The sequence below is a fragment of the Meriones unguiculatus genome, chromosome 11 (genome assembly GCF_030254825.1).
Source record: "Meriones unguiculatus strain TT.TT164.6M chromosome 11, Bangor_MerUng_6.1, whole genome shotgun sequence".
In the NCBI taxonomy this organism is placed as follows: Eukaryota; Metazoa; Chordata; class Mammalia; order Rodentia; family Muridae; genus Meriones; species Meriones unguiculatus.
This window is the reverse complement of record NC_083359.1, coordinates 20,510,760-20,527,912: the sequence shown is the minus strand read 5'-3', so window position 1 is coordinate 20,527,912 and position 17,153 is coordinate 20,510,760. Positions and strand designations below refer to the sequence as shown.

Here is a 17,153-nt window from a genome sequence, read left to right as displayed (position 1 = left end):
AGGCAGTGGCAGAGCCAGGTACGAAGCCCCACCCTGCGCAGCTCCGAATGTCGTGGCCTGGCTACATCCCATCCGCCCAGACACAGGCGGTGCTGTGCTTTAGCCGCAGGGGTCCTGGCTCACGGCTGAGGAGTTGGACTGTGGGGTGGGACTGTATAGAAGCGGGGCTGTCACCTCTGGTTGGAGAAGTCACCTTCAACAATGGATCTCTTTGTGACTTTTCTCCCGTCCATGCTGAGGCTGGGTGACACCGGGCGGGGTGGGCAGGCCGGAACTTCCTGTCCTGTATGCTGAGCCCTCTTCTAGCTCTGCTAGAGGGCTTTGCCTTTAAGTTGATCTGCGCCTTTTCCCCCTTCTAGATTGTCATCCCCTTCTTCAGCCTGCTCATCAAGGACATCTACTTCCTCAACGAGGGCTGCGCCAACCGCCTTCCCAACGGCCACGTCAACTTTGAGGTGGGTCCACAGGCCATCAGCAGCGGTGAGAGAGCCAAGCTGCTAACAGTTGCCAGTACAGCTAAGCGAGGCAGCTGGGGAGATGCCTCAGTCAGCAAGGTGCTTGTGATGCGGGCACGAGGACCCCGTGTGGAGAAAGGCTGCGTTTGTTGGCACCTGTTTGTAATCCCAGTCCTGGAAGAAGCGTGGATCTCTGGGCTCCCTGGCCAGTCAGCCTAGCCTAGTGGTTAGTTCTAGGCAGTGAGAGACTCCTTTGTTTCTCAAGACAGGGTTTCTCTGTATGTGTAGCCCTGGCTGTCCTGGAACTTGCTGTGTAGACCAGGCTGGCCTCAAACTCCCGCAGATCCCCTGCCTCTGCCTCCCCAAGTGCTGGGGTTACAGGCGTGCGCCACCACCGCCCAGCAGAGAGAGGCTGTCTTGAAAAGCGTGGTGGGCAGTACCGGAGGGTGTCCTCTGGCCTCTGCTCGCCCACATGCACCTCTAGATCACGCTCACACAGACAGACAGACAGACAAAAGTTTCCAGCATACGACTGCTAGCCCCTGGATAGCTCGATTAATGGAGCTGTAGGAAAGGAGAGTGCAGTGGTTAACAGCCATTTCAAGTGGGATCATCCAGGTCCTAACATCAGCCACAGGGAGAAGCTGAGACCGGGACATGTGGGAACACTCCACGCTGGACATTGTTCTCAGCACAGGGAGCAGAGTCATTTTAGTCCCTGGAGAGCACCGGGCTGAAGAGAAAGCCAACCCTGGAGATCTATGACAGCCGCTGGCAAGGTGCTTCAAAGACCACACAAATGTGTAGCACATATGACCCAGAGAAGCTCAAAAGAAAAAAAAGAAAGAAAAAGAAAAAGGAGGTTCCCTGACCAGCAGGAAGGAATTGTGAAGCAGAAACCACAGAGGACGGAAGCAAAGAGTTTTCTGCTCCCTCAGCTCACCAGTCTTATAAATGTCCCCTCCTCCAGGAAGTCCTTCTGACTGACCTCTCAGGCAGAGAGCCTGCCGGAGTTCCCACAGCAGGCAGGACATAGGTGCTTCCCTAAGAGATCTGGAGTTCCTGAACGCCTCAGAAGAGCCCCTCACATACCTGTGGGGCAGGCGGGCTCTGCAAACAGGGTCCTGAAAACAGAGCATGGCACAAAGTAGAGGGACCTTCCGGTCTGTGGGAAGAAAGAGGTTCTTGTCTTGCAGGAGTCTTTAGCTCCAAGACCCATTACTTGCTCTATAGCAGTGGTTCTCAACCTGTGGGTCCTGACCCCCTTGGGGGTCAAATGAGCCTTTCCCAGGGGTCATATAAAACCATCAGAAAGCACAGATATTTACATTACTGTTCATAACAGCCACAAAATTAACAGCTATAAAGTAACAACAAAAAATAGTTTTATGGCTGGGGCTCCCCACAGCAAGAGGACATGTATTGAAGGGTCACTCATCCCCTGCCTCTGTAAAATGGGCCACAGCTGTGGCCACACAGAGGTCTTGGAGTCTGTCAAGAACTCTGCGAGTGTGCCCAGCTGATGAGGACCACAGCACAAGCCTGGGCTCTTTGGCCAGCTCCGTAGCTCTCAGGTGACCTACAGGTCTGGTTGCCCCAAAGTTGGCCGAGCCAGGGAACCCCATCCAGCCCAGCATGTGGTCCCAGGCTCTTGTCTGGAGGCCACAGGGATGAGATGGCAGGGACCCAGGGGCCTAGGATGGGCTTTTTCTGTTGGTGACCCTGATATATAACTGGCAATGGAAACTCCATCATCTCCTCTTCTTGAACTGGTCCTTAGAGTCAGAGCCGGGGAAGACTTTCAGCCACTCAGGTGGCCACACGCTGAAGGGACAGGTGGGACAGGCTAGACCTGGCTACTGGGGCCAACTGAGGGATGACACAGGGAAGGCTGTCCAGCCCAGTTGTGCCTTTGGGCTGTGTCCTATTTCTTTTGCTGTCGCTGTGATAGAATAGGCTGACAACTACAAAGGAGAAAGAGTTCGTTTTGGCTCACAGTTTCAAAGGGATGAGAGTCCACCATTGAAGGCAAGGTGGGAGGGAGGAACAGGAAGCTGGCTGCCCGCATCACATCTGCACTCATTAAGTGGGGTCCAAACAGCAAGTGGGAGCAGGCCGTCAACCACGAAAAGCCACCCCCAGTGACCTGCACCCGTAGCAATACCCTCTTCCCAAATGTCCCATAACTTTCCTACAGCACCACCAGCTGGGGAGGAAGTGTTCAAACATGTCAGCCAATGCTGACAGTCAAACACTGTCAAACCACAGCTGGCTGCTATGTGTTTAAAATCCTTCTGAAACTTAGCATACTTTTACTATTTAAACACACATGTAGCCAGCCCTCTGTTTCCATGGGTTCTGCATTAGCAGATGGAAAATATTTCTTATTTACATCTGCACTGAAGCTGTACAGACTGTTTTGCTTGTCACTGTTCCCAGAACAATGCACACAGAAGCCATTTGCATAGCATTTACATTGTGCTAGGTGTCGGGAACAGCCCGACGATGGTTAAAAGCACGCAAGAGGGGGTGTATCTGTTATGTGGAAATAATATACCATCTTATAAAACAGACCAGAGCCTCCATGGTTTGGGGTATCTTGGTTGCGTGAAGGGATTCTACCTAGAACCAATGGCTTGTGCTTATTTGAAGATGATTCTATTTTAAAATACACCTAAAGGAATTTACTGAGGGTTGGTGAGATGGCTCAGGCCCCCAGTTGGTTCCCAGCATCCATCTCAGGAGGCTCACCAATGCCTGTAACTCCATATCCAGGGGTTCCAACGCCCTCTTCTGGCCTCTGTGCGTACCTGCACTAATGTACACATACCCACATATATACACGTAATTAAAAATAACATAAAAAATTTTAATTACTTCAATTTTTTATTTAAACAGACTTACTGAACTGTATCTATATCACTCTATAAGTCAGTAAGCTTTTGTCACTTTCCTAAAGGAAAAAAAAACACAAAAAAATCAAGTAAAGCTATGTGCATTCTTGCTACCTGCAGGAAAGGCTGTGAGCAGCCAGGTGTGATGGCCTTTAATCCAAGCCTCTCTGGAGTCAGAGACAGGAGGATCTCTGTGGGTTCAAGGCTAGCCTGATGTACATAGGTAGTTCTCAAAAAAGCTGTGGGCCAATGGCTGTCACCCCCCTTGATGGGGAGCCTGGGAACTTGAGGTGACAGGTGTCACAGACTGATGGGAGGGATGAAGGAGAACTGGCAAGGTGATACTCACAGAACTCCTAGCATCCCAGCATGCTGTCACATGTGGTCCTATGTTTCTTCTCAGATCCACAAGATCTCTGCAGGGTGATGAGCCAAGGCTTTGCCAAGACAAGCCACTCACTTTGCTCCATTTTGTATCTCTGTAAACCCGGCAGAAATTTCTGGAACTGGCCAAGCAGGTTGGAGAGTTCATCACCTGGAAACAAGTGGAATGTCCTTTTGAGCAAGATCCAAGCATCACACATTACCTGTACACTGCCCCCATCTTCAGCGAAGACGGTAAGGCGGCCCCACGGCCTCGACATCCAGGCTGCAGGACTGCCCAGTGTTCTCTGAGTCACCATGCAGGGACACCACCTCTGGGCAGAGCTACCTCACACTCAGACTTGCTGGCCTGGGGTGGGATACAGAAGGTATATTCCTTCGTCTCCTAAGGAGCACAAGACCAGGCTGCAGGCTGCAGGCTGCAGGCTGGGACCTCAAGGGCCCCTGAGTTCAGATTCCTCCATGAACACAGTACCACTGTCATGCATTCTAAACATGAGCAGCCTGTCCATCTGCCACACGCATCCTATCTGATAAGCATAAGTGGGCACGGTTGTCTTTTCTGTACAATATGGAAGGATTAGAGCAGGCCATAGCCCCACTTCAACACCGGCTTCCCTGTTTTTCTCATTGCTAAGATGGGAGTGAGGCAAAGAGCTGGGGTTCACATGAGGAGAGCCCGGCTGTGGTCTTTCTGTGGGTGGTGCGTGTGTGAGGGCAGCATGTGAGACACACTTGCACAAGGCATTGATTTTTGGAAACTATGGAACCCAAGGCCTCACACATCACTAGGCAAATGTCCTAACACTGAGCTGTGTCCTCAGGCCTCCTTTTTGCCTTTTATCTTGAGGCAGGGTCTCACCAAGTCACCCAGGATGGCTTTGATCTCATTCTGTAGCCCAGACAGACCTGACCTTGTGACCCTCCTTCCTCAGGCCCCAGAGTCTTGGGGATTAACGGCCTGTGGCACCAGGTCTGGCTTGTTAAATGAGCTGATGAAGCTGCAACAGTTTCACTTTGCAGAGGTTTACTGGGACATCATGGTGTCATAACCCAGAAAGCATCTGTGTAGACAAAAGGTCTTGGTTTCGGGCTTGTTTGTCTTGCTTTGTGTCGTTACCTAGATATTTTTGTTTTGATTGTTGAGGTAGGGTTTCCCTGTGATATAGTCCAGACTAACTCCAAACTTAGACTTTGGGTCCTCAGTGTTGGAATCATAGTCAGGGACCAGTGTGTCCCAACTGACAAAGAGTTGCTTGTGAAATTAAGTACTATTAACATGACATGACCAAGAACTTGCACTCCTGGGCATTGATTTACTCAAGATATATGATATGCACACCTACTGAGAAACAAACAAACAAACAAAAACAAATGGTTAAATGAACTGTGATACACTCCTACTTTGGAATTTTTCAGATGCAAACAGGATACATGCCATTGATACATGCCACCCATGAATGAGTCTCCAGTCTTGAAAAGATTATATGTATATATATGTATAGTGACTACTTCTATAATATTCTTCAAATTATTAAAAAATAAACGGAGAACACATCAGTGATTGTCAGAAGTTAAGAAAAGGGGGAGGGCTATCTGGGATGCACCTTGGTGGTAGGATCCTGCCCTGGGTTCAATCTCCAACATCACAGAAAGAAAAGAGAAGGGTGGGGGAGAAGAGGGGAGGGGAGGAGAGGAGAGGGTAAGGGAAAAAAGAAACTGTGGGGCAATGAAGGAAGTGGATGTGACTCTAAAAGCACACCTTTGCCCCTGGGTGCTTCGGTTGTCATGGAAACGCCCTGTGTCTAAACTCTGTCGATGTCAGTGTTCTGATCACGGTACAGACTATGCCAGGGTCCTTCAATTCATGATGGAGTTACATCCCAGTAAACCCATGCTAAGTTGGAAACACCGTAAGTCAAAACCACATCCATATTATTCCTAGCCAGTACCCCTAGCCTATGGCTCATCACAGCTCAGTCTAGCCTGCGGCAAATGTGCTTAGAATGTGCTCACAGTAGCCAGGCATGGTAGTGCACACCTTGACAGATTCCTGTGAGTTCAAGGCCAGCCTGATCTACAGAGGGAGTCCAGGACTGCCAGGAAAACCCTGTCTCGAAAAAAAAAAAAAAAAAAAAAAGAATGCTCACAGTTCAGAGGAGCCCAATAATCTAACACAAAGGCAACTGTTTCTATCTTATGCTTTTGTTTGGTTTTATTTTTTTGAGACAGGATCTCACTGTGTATCCCTGGCTGTCATGAAACTTTCTACATAGACCAAGCTGACCTTAAACTCACAGAGATCTGACTGCCCCCGGGCTGGGATTAAAGGTGTGCCACCATTCCCAGTCTAACATAAAACAGATTATATCATATATGTGGACTATACCAGGTCATACACTGCATGTGCTGGAGTCACATGACTCATGGGGCTGTAGCTGCAGCCCACAGGGAGGACCACACTTCTTGTTGCTAGCCAAGGAGAAGAAAATCCACATTCAAATTTCAGATTGAGTTTTCTACTAAATGTGCCCACCTTATAGCACCGTGAGCAGAAAAAAATAATTGCACATTAAGCCATCCTAAGTGAAGACTGTGCTCTGCACTATAGTTTTGCATATGGGCACTGCTGGGAGAAACTGGGTAGAGGGGCCAGGCAATTTCTGCATGGTACTTAAGATGGCCAGCAAACAGCGACCTCCAAGTGAGACATTTAATTCACAGACAAAAAGCAGGTCGGAGCTCTGGGTGAACAAGAGTTCCGGGCACCTGCCAGAATGCATAGTTTCACTTCCATTTTACTTCTGTTTTGGTTTAGGTCTGTATTTGGCTTCCTATGAAAGTGAGAGCCCAGAGAACCAGACAGAAAAGGAGAGGTGGAAATCCCTAAGGTGGGTTTGCTTGTATTCTAGGAAGTGGCATGACATGTAAGATGGGGGGAAGGAGACAACTTGGGCTGCCTGGGGCCAGGATGAGGTTGAGGAGTTTACAGGGTCTTTGTTCATCAGGCTCCTCCCTGCAGGAGGGAAAAGGAACAGGCCAGGATCAGAGAGATCAGAGCAGAACGAGAGAGCTATGGATATTGGAAGGAGACTGAGCCAATGATCCCTCGTGCCTGGTTGCTCCTTCGTAGGACGGTCAGGACGTACATCCCAGAGCCAGGAACTCCTGGCCTGTAGTTTTGTGCCAGAAAATAAACACATGCACAGGCAAACACCCCCCCCCACACACACACACACACTCTCTCTCTCTCCTGCTTGTTCAGCATCTTAGCCAGATGGAAGTCAGAAACAAGAACTGGGCTCAGAGGGCTGAGCCAAAAGGATTTGCCATACCCTCTCTGGCCACCTCTCCCAAGCTGAGAAGGTGGCCGGTGGTGGGAGCAGTCTGCTCACAGGAAGGGGCTCAGCTTACTCTCCTGTGTGTCTAAACCTACAGATCTTCTATTCTGGGGAAGACATGAGAAGCCCTGAGACAGAGGAGGAGGAAGCAATGGAGCTGACAACAGGCCATCCCAACCCTGTCACAGTCGGCCTAACAGGTGGAGGTTGATGCAAAGCCTCATTACTTTGCAAACCAGATGCTGTAACCTGGTACCTGCCAAAATGGCCACATGGCCACAGGAAACCTTTTGTGGGACCTCAGCCCTGGCTGACCTGGCAGGGCCTCCAAGAGCATGGGTGACATGCCTTGGGCAAACTTTGCCTTCATGACCGAGTGGGTCACATCTGTCCATTCTGGACAGGGACACAGCGCTGCCCCGACGGCTGGGTGACTGCAATCACGTGGTCTTCTTGAGTGACACGTGCTATGGAGATTAACACCACCGTCTGTCACCGGGTGGCTTGGGGGCCTCTGTAACTGCAGCGGGCGTCACGGTGCAAGCTGAGATGTGCCTGAACCAGCTGAGCGCCCACTCTGGCCCCTGCTGATGGGCCCCCCTGTCCGGTCCCTCCCCGTGGACTTGTTCCTGCAGTCACCCATCTCCTTCTGCATCCTGCTGGTATCAGGATAGCCTTGTGGCGACAGCAGTGAAACAAGCCAGTGAGACAAGCCGAGGAGTCATGGAGTCGGCGATGTGTACATTACAACCTGCTGCCTAGCTCCCCTGTAAACTTTAGAGTCGGAGTAAACACGTTTGTACGCCCATCCTGCACACGAGTGTCCATCACGTGTCTCTGATCCCTAGGCCCAAGATGAGCCTCAACAGAGTACCGTGAGGGGTTCTAAGATCAGCCCTAGGAATGTATCAATACACTATCAGAATAGGATGTGGGGCTGGGAGATGGCTCTCCCAGTGGAGCTTGAACGTAGGGACTGAAGTTTGAATCCCCAGCACCTGTGTGAAAGCCAGGGGTTGGTGGTGCGCATCTGTAACTCTGGTGCTAAGTAGACATAGATGAGCAGATCCCTGGAGCCCGCTGGCCAGCCATTGTGCCAGTTGTTGAGCGGAAAGTTCAGTAAGGGAGCCTGTCCCTCTCCCCGATTCCTGGCCACATACACAACTTCAAGGGCCCGTGAGGAGTCCCTAGAATTCGGAAAGAGTTCTGGCAGCATCCAGCCAGGATGGTCGCCTCTGCCTGCAGCAACTCCTGACCCAGCCCACTGATGCGGGGAGGGCATCAGTTCTTAGGCCTTCTTGTGGCCACTGACTTGTCCACACCTAGCCGTCTGCTGTTTATAATGTAAATTGATGCATTCCAAAGATGTGACTTTGACCGAGTGTCAGCCACTGCTTAATCACTTAACAAAAAGCTTGAAGGAGGTCTAGCCCACAGGCCCAGAAGGCCAGGGCCATGGCATCCGAATTGACTCAGCTCTAGAAAGCCCCTTGCTAAGGCACATGGGGCAGATTACAGTGATGGAGGATTATGAGGGTGAAGGATTACCAGCTCTACAGGAGCCAGAGAGAGTTCCTGCAACTACCAGGAGGCCTCAGAGAGAGCGGTACCCTTGTTAGGACACTTCCCTTAAGAGCTCACAGTGGGGGGGGGGGTGGCTGTGGCAGCCTTTAATCCCAGCCCTTGGTGGGCAGAGGCAGGTGGATCTCTGAGCTTGAGGCCATCCTGATCTACAGAGTTCCAGGACAGCCAAGGCTACACAGAGAAACCCTGTCTTTAAAAAACAAAAATTAAAAAAAAAAAAAAGCTCCCCGCCCCTTTCAGTACCACCATCCAGGCACCAGGCTTCCAACACGCAGACCTGTGGGATGGCGACACAGACCGCAGTGGGGAGTTGCCGCCACGATTAAGAATGCGTCCTGTCTGTGGCTGTCACCTCCGGTGACTCATCTGGTCCTCCTGTTTTTAAGCTTTTACTGCAGGGCTGTTTGAGAGAGAAAAGTTTGGAAACAGCCCAGCATCCATAAATGAGAGTCTCGATAACTCAGTGGTCACGGTGGGGCCCAACCTCCGAGGCTGTGATGGAGGGTGCTGTAGGCACGGACTAGAAAATGTATCTGTGGCCCCCATGGTGGCTGTGTCCATCCACACACCAGCAGCATGGGTCAGGACTTCCCCCCAGAGCCCCAGTAACACATGTTTCTACAGCAAGGTACATGCCGCCAAAATAAGGAAATAGACTCAAGACAGATGACAGGGCTCCTCAGTCGGGTAATCCAACACAGGAAGTGAACAGGGAGCCCTGGAGAGCCTGTGGGCTGATAGTAAGGGAGGAGCTGGGAGGACTGGAGCAAGGGAGAAGCCGGGGCACCAGGAGAAGCCTCAGCTAAGAGGCTAGCAGGTGGGGGCCTCTGTGACTGCTGAGTGTGGCAGGGGAATGGAGATAAGGAAGAAACGGGGGAGAAAAGACACGGAGGCTTTTGCTACGAGCCTTTCAACACTACGATGCAAAGCCTCGTAGTGTTCAACAACTACGAGTTGTTGCAAATGATACTTGGACAAAAACTGAATCTCTAAGCAGGATGGGAGTGTACGCCTAGGATCTCAACACTCAGGAGGCCAAGGCAAAAGAATCGACAGTCTAAGGCCATCTTGGGCTACATAGCAAGATCATATCTCAAAAATAAGCCCTTTTCCCCTCCAGTACCTTGGGCTGGGGTACACCTCAGTGATAGGTTACTTGCCTGGAATGTACAAGGTCCTGAAGTCAATCCACAGTACTTCAGAGACATTGCAGTAATTTGAAATGGGAAGTGGGATGGAGAGTGAGAGCCCCTGGTCTCTGAGTTCTGTGGACAGGCTCCTCCAGTGAGGCAGCTATATGTGATGAAAATGGCTTCCTCTAAATGCTCCGGAAATGATCTGAGATCATGGAGCAGCCCTGGTTTTTACTATAGAGTTATTTACTGTGGAGGCTTGCGGAGTGAGCAGTGCTCCGTGAAGCCACCGGGAGGCGCCCTCTCCCCATCACCCCTCGCTCAGCTCCAGCACAAGTTTGAGGCACAGTCAGGGTGCCCGAAAAGACAGCAGCTCCGCTCTGTTCCCAGACCTAACTCAGAGTTCTAGGTTGCCAGAAGGCATCGCTGACCTCCTCCACTACCCATCCAACCTGGGTCTATTTCTTCCCTAAGATGCCCTGGAATCTATTCCCTCCTTCCCATCTTGCCCTTCCGGAGGCCTGTTCTTCGTTCTGATCACCTGGTGAGATCTTTTGATTTGGGATCTGCTTCACAGCTGGAGGGCCTGCTGTAAAGTGACAGCCGATGGCGTTCTCTTTGTACACTGAGTTCTCTCCTGAACTTTCTGCTAAGCCTCTAGTGTGTGGACATGAGGCCTACCTGAGGCTTACGTTCCCGAAGGGGCTTGGGTGACTGACTAGGCATGTCACAAGCCTGATGCAAAATTTAATAGAGGGCCCAAGACTCAGATTAATGCTTTTTTTGTTTTAAGTTTGATACATTTTTCTTACTTAGCCGTGACTGGTCTGCAACCTGCTATGTAGAGTATGCTGGTCTGGAAGGTGAAATGAGCCTCTTGCTTTTGGACTGCTGGGGTCAGAGGCATGAGCCTCTGTGCCCAGCTTAATGGATTTTTTTTTTAACAACAAAACAAAACAGAATCTTTCTGTGCAGCTCAAACTGGCCTAGAACTTACAACCTTAATGTTTTGGCCCCAGGAATGTTGGGATCACAGATCTGGCACATCAGGTTGTAATTTAAAAAGTTAATGAAAAATGAATCCATGCAGCACCATTTTTTAAATGAGTGTGCTATTAGAGAAGGCCAGCAGTGTTGCAGGTATAAAGACCAGAGAACAATTTTCTGGGGTCTGATCTCTTTCAACCATGGGGTTCAGGGGTCAAATTCTAGTTATGAAGCTTTTACCCACTGAGCCATCTCGATGGCCCAAGTATCAACATTTTCTAGCCAGGATCACACATTTCCTTTGCTTCAAGCTCCAGCTCTTCGATCTTTTAGTTGAAATGCTAATTATCCTGATTTGATCATTACACATTTTATAAGTAAATCAAGTTATCATCCTGTATTCCATAAAAAAATACAAAATTTTGTCCCAATTAAATTTTTAAATTTTATTTTTACATGTTACATTTTACTTAGTGTGTAGGAAGGTGGCACACACGTGCCATCGTGCCAGTGTGGAGGCCAGAGGACACGTCGTCAAACTTGTGGGGGTCGGTTCTCTCCTTCCACCGTGTGGCTCCAGGGAATGGGACTCTGGCCATCAGGCTTGGAGGCAGAGCCTTTACCAGCTGAGCCATCTTGTTCTTCTAATTCTTTAAACTTATGGCTTCTGCTGTAGTGTGTGTGTGTGTGTGTGTGTGTGTGCGCGCGCACATGTGGATGTCACATGAGTGCAGTACCCACGGAGGCCAATAAAGGGCATCGGATTATTTGGTGCTGGTGTTACAGATGTTTGTGAGCTGCTTGGTGTAAATGCTGGGAACTAACCTTGGGTCCTCTGGTACAGCAGAAAGTTCCCTTCCCCTCTTCAGCCCTGGTCCTAAATGTCTGAAGTATTATTTTTGCTGGCGGCTGAGATACTTCAGCCTGCCTTGATTGCACCTGAAACGAGCACTTCCCTCACTGAACTCAAGAACCAGCCCCAGGAGAGACTGTTAGTATCCCAACATTAACTTCAGAAAGGAAGAAGAAGAAGGAGGAGGAGGAGGAGGAGGAGAAGAAGAAGAAAAAAAAAGTCAGTGTTACCATATGACCCAGCAACTCCGCCTGTAAGTACACACCCAAAAGAAATGAAAACATACGTTTATGCAAAAACCTGTACACAGATGTTCATTGCAGCATTCCCCGTAATATCCAAAGCACAGGTGGAAAGAGATGATGAATTATTAGTGAATAGTCAAACCAAGTGCCCATACAACAGAATGTGTTTCAGCAGGGAACTTGAGGCCATTGAAATGAGCCTTGAAACCCTTGCCCCGAATACAGGAAGCCAGACACAAAAGGCTGCACGCTGGGGTTTCCACTTATATGAAGTATCTGGAGCAGGCTATTCCGCAGAGACCGAACAATCTCATCTGTTGCCAGAAACTGGGGCAGGAGGATGAGGAATGACTGCTCCACGGGCATGGGGCTTCCTTGGGCGGTGGTGGCCATGTTCAGAAACTTGACAGCATTGGTCGTTGCACAAGAAAGCCCTGATTATGTATGCAAGGTGGTGAGTCTTTCGCTGCATGAAATGTTACATGAATTATATCTCAATTTAAGGAAGAAGGAAGTGCATTGGCCGCATTAGAGGGTGAGGTATTAAGGGAATCTCTGTGGTAAGGACAATTGGTGGGGCCTGAATGACAAGAAGGGGCCACAAAGGAGTTCTCCTGAGGAAGAGAACATTCCAGGCTAAGGCACTTAACCCCTGCAAAGGCCCAGAGGCTGCAAGCACCAGCACAGACATCCTTCTTTTACTCTACAAATCATTTTCAACAAAATCCAGCAGTTCTCAACTTGTGGGCCGTGACCCCTTTGAGGGATCACATATCAGATATCCTGCATATATCGGATATTTTCATTACAGTTCATAACTGTAGCAAAATTACAGTTATGAAGTAGCACACATAACACCACAACATGAGGAACTGTATTAAAGAGTCTCAACTGTATTAGGAATCCGGTTGAGAAGCACTGGTTCTAAGCTGTGCGAAGGACTATGTTTGGGAGATATGTTATATGTTTTCTCATTATGCTAAAAAAAAAAAAAGTTAAGCTAAGAAAGAAATAAAGCAGGAAGGATAAAGAGTCAGGGATAGAGGAGCTTTGCCAAGGTTCTAGGGAAACCTCCCTAAAGTGATGATGTTTGAGCAATAAAGGGGACAGGGGAATTCCAGGAATGGCAACACAGATTGAGGACAGGGCAACAAGGACCATCTGAAGATAAGAACAGTGAAGGAGAGTTTGAGGGGCACAGGCAGACAAGGAAAGTGAAAGAAAGGTCCCCCCCCAACCTCCCCCATAGTGGCTTCTAGTTCCCAGAAGACATATCAAGAAAAAAGGTAAAAGTGTATCTAAGCAAGACCAACAAAGAAAAGAAAAGGTCCCAAACGCCCTGTAAAACACCCAAACCAGCGCCTATTGAGCATAGCAGAGTCAGGACCACTCCCATCCCAAAGAAATACAATTGTTACTTTCTCTTTTTCTGGGACTCTTGTCTCTCTCTGGACTTGCAATTCTTTGTGCCAGGGAGATAACAAACCCTGGGGTCCTTTCGACTACTACTGTCACCCCTCAATCCATGCCCCTACCTATCCCCAACCCCCCAAAACCTTCACCCTTAACCCCACTCCACTCCCTCTCAACTCCCCTCTTCCCACTCCTACCCCTTCCACCTCCTCCCCTCCCCCTCCCACAGCCTCACCACCACCTCCCCTCCCCCTCCTACAATATGGCTGAAAGTAAGAGAACCTGCTGCTACAAGGAGGGAGCAAACAAGTGGCTGGCTCATCTCCCCAAGACCAAGGCTGCCCTGACCACTATGGATCAAACAGGCCCATCTCTTATGTCAGTGGCTAACTTCATTGAGGAGATGGGATTACGTCAGCCATGGTGATCCACGCATGTCTATGATTCCAGAACTCAGGAGACCTCGGCGGGAGGATTGCTATGAGCTCAAAACCAGAATGGGCTGCAACACAAATACCGGGCCAAGCCAGGCTGTGTGATAGGATACACTGCCTCACAACAGCAACAAGAACAGAGTTTCCTTGTGTCGTGGAAGCCCAGATATGATGTCTATTGCAAGCAAAGAAACTTCAGAAAAGGTCCATGTAACAGACTTTCATTGAGCAAAGGTTCCCTGGTGAGTGGGCAAGCTCGCAGAACAGGAATGTGTTTGGAAAAACTCCCGCCTGCAACGTGGTGAGGTAGGATTCTGGCACTGCAAACCGAGGTGAGGTGTGGAGACTGCTTAATTGGATACACGTCTGTGTTTGCCTGACATGAGTGGGCTGGCAGCCTGGGAGTGACCCGAGCCCAGGGCTGTGAATCTCAACTCTTTGCTCCATGCACATATTTAAATGATAAATCAAGGTGGAGATCAGTATGCGGACTAGAATATAGAGGAACCCTAAGGCCAAAATTAGTTTAACACATTTGAGGTTTAATGGTTCTGGATGCCTCAGGGTCGTCAGAATTCTCAAAGTTGGCATGAAGGGACCGCCACTGTGGCACTCTGGCAGAGGCAGGAACTCTGATCCCACACCTAGAACTTTGGATCAGGAATCTGGGGCAGAAGTCGCTATCATAACCGATGCCGGTGGTGACAGGACCCTCAAACTGACACGAGAGTTCAAGCCAATGGCCACATAGAAGCTAACTGCACTACGCTTGTGGCCTCTCCCGGGCTGTGTGACCCACCCGGGCCGCGGTCAGTTCAGGCTTCTGTCGCAGCACACCACAGACTGGTGGTGCGAGAGACGACAGACTGTGCTTCTCAGCTCTGGACGCTGGCAGTATGCCATGAAGGCGCAGGCGGAGTCACTTCCCTGTCCACGGAGAGGTGCCTGTTCACTGTGTCCTCTTGTGACAGAAGGAACGGGGGAGTTCTCTTAGATCTCTTTTGTTCTTCCTCTTTTTTTTTTTTTTTTTTTTTTTTGAGATAGGTGCTCACTATTTAGCCCAGGCTAGCTTTGAACTTTCAACCTCCTTCTTCAGCCTCTGGAGTACTGGGACCACAGACCTGCACTGTAATGTATACACAGGGCCCTGGGGCCTCTTTAGTAATGGCAACAGTCTTTCTCATGAGGGCTTTACACTCCAGACCCTGTGACCCTTCCCAAATCTCACTTCTGGCTTTCCCACTCTTACTGGCTTTCAACGGTCCCTCTCCCCGCCAAACTTCATAGTTAAAAACTTTGTTCCTCCAAGATCTTGATTGTATTCGAGAGCGGGCCTGAGGTGAGGGCCTGAGGTAGGTGTTAAATGAGGCCAAACGGGAGGTGGGATTAGGTCATAAGGACGCTAGATGAGGTGGTGGGTGCCATAGGCAGTCGTGAACGGGGTCAGGTGAGGCCCAAAGATGGGGTGAGATGAGGTTATAATGGGAGTTACGTGAGGATATAAAGTGGAGGTTACATGAGTTCTTGGGCTGATGGTGAGATGAGGCTATGAGATAGGGTTAGATGAGGTCATAAGTGGGCATCAGGGGAGGTCACAGGTAGGCCTCCATGGTGGGGTTATTGGCTTTGTAAGAAGCACAGAAATGTAAGCAATATGTCTGCTGCTTTCTCCCTGTGTGATGGCTCCTGCCTTGCCATGGATACAGCAGGATGGTCCTCGCCAGATGCCCACATCTTGACACTGGACTTTCCAGCCCCCAGAATGATAAGAAATACATTTCTTTTCTTTTTTTTAATTCACCTGTGACAATCCCCTGTAGGGACACAACAAGAGCAGACTCCATTCCAGTGTGGGCTCAGCTTCAGTCACTTCTAAGGTGTCGTGAAATCAAGGCGCCTTACATTGAGTGATCTAAGTTGGGAAAAATTTGCATTATCAGTATTACTTTCATCTAAACCACTTTAACATGAAGGGAAAGTGAAAAAAATCAATGGAAAGCCCTATCCAAAGAGAACCACTGTTAAGTCCCTAAGCATTTCTTTTAAACAATCATTCAATTTGTCTTGAGATCAAATCATGTCTGCACATTGACCTAATCTTGATGATCTTCAGAGAGTGTGCTTGTGTGTCTGGTGGAGGGAGGGGGCTGAATCCATCTCTGAGCCCGTTCAGATGCGCTTCATGTGAGGTGAATACAGCCCATAGGAACCTCTCCAGGTGGTTAAGTGGACACCTGTAACTCCCATGGTCGGGGTTTATTTTTCTTTTACAATATGCATTCAGCAGACAGCATGTGTTGCATTGTGCAGTTGGTCATCTATGCTGCGCAGTGTGACACTCTGCTGATCTCCCGGGTGACCATGTCACATTTGAGAACCATTCTCTACAGTGCTGTGTTTGCCTTCTATTGCTGTGAAAAAGACCCATGACCGAAAGCAACTTGGGGAGGAAAGGGTTTACTTGGCTAATGGGGTACAGCCCATTATTAGGGGAAAGGTAAGGCAGGAACTTGAGACAAGAACCTGGAGATATTCCCTCAATCTCTGCTCTGTCTTTATCTCTGCACATCTTGTAGGCAGGGTGAATTTGGGATTGAAGTTTTTGTGGGTGCGTTGTTATTCCCCTTCCTCTACTAGGAGACTAATCTGGTTAGAGGGTGTCCTCTTCTCTGTGCCCTCCACTACTAGGAGTCTCTGCTTGAGTCCCCCTCGTATCTTCCCAGGAGCCTATCCTGACTTAGGTCTCCCGCTTGTCCCAGAGATGACCCCCACCTTCAGTTTCTCTTCTTTCTCAGGCCTTCTGTCCTCTCTCCCTCTCTCTCCCTCTTTTCCCAGTCTGAGCTGCACCCTCTTAACTCTCTACCTCACCTCTCTTCAACCACTACCTGTCTATTCTGTCTTCCCTTCCAAGTGAGATTTATGCAATCCCCCTTGGATCCTCCTTGTTTATCTTCTTGGGGTCCGTGCTTATCCTGTACTACATGGCTAAAATCCCCTTATAAGTGAGTACATACAATGTGTGTTTTTCTGGGTCTGATTACCTCACTCAGGGTAACCTTTTCTAGTTCCATCCATTTGCCTGCAAATTTCACGAATTCTTTGCTTTTAATAGCTGAGTAGTATTCCATTGTGTAAATGTGCCACAAGCTTCTTTATCCATTCTTTGGTTGAGGGACATCTAGGTTGTTTCCAGATTCTGGCTATTATGAATAAAGCTGCTATGAACACAGTTGATCAAGTGTCCTTGTTGTATGGTAAGTGTCTTTTGGGTATATGCCCGGGAGTGGTATGTCTGGGTTTTGAGGTAAAGCTACGCCCAGTTTTCTGAGAAAGCGTCAGATTGCTTTCCAAAGTGATTGTACTCCCACCAGCAATGGAGGAGGGTTCCTTCCCCCTTCTCCACACCCTCTCCAGCGTGTGCTGCCCCTTG

The 17,153-nt window shown here is 49.3% G+C and overlaps 1 protein-coding gene across 3 annotated transcripts in view; it reads left to right on the top strand.

Moving 5' to 3' along the window:
- Positions 1-7,889, top strand: part of Rasgef1c (RasGEF domain family member 1C) — a 61,770-nt gene extending 53,881 nt beyond the window's left edge. For 2 of the 3 annotated variants that reach the window (XM_021651725.2, XM_060363785.1), the window contains 4 exons: positions 360-455; positions 3,844-3,967; positions 6,552-6,624; positions 7,172-7,889. In XM_021651725.2, coding sequence (XP_021507400.1) covers positions 360-455; positions 3,844-3,967; positions 6,552-6,624; positions 7,172-7,196 — 318 coding nt within the window. In that variant the 3' untranslated portion in view covers positions 7,197-7,889. Of the gene's footprint in view, positions 1-359; positions 456-3,843; positions 3,968-5,152; positions 5,295-6,551; positions 6,625-7,171 lie in introns of those variants that run through there. The other variant, XM_060363784.1, reaches the window with a different exon arrangement.
- The last annotated feature ends 9,264 nt before the right edge of the window (positions 7,890-17,153 follow it).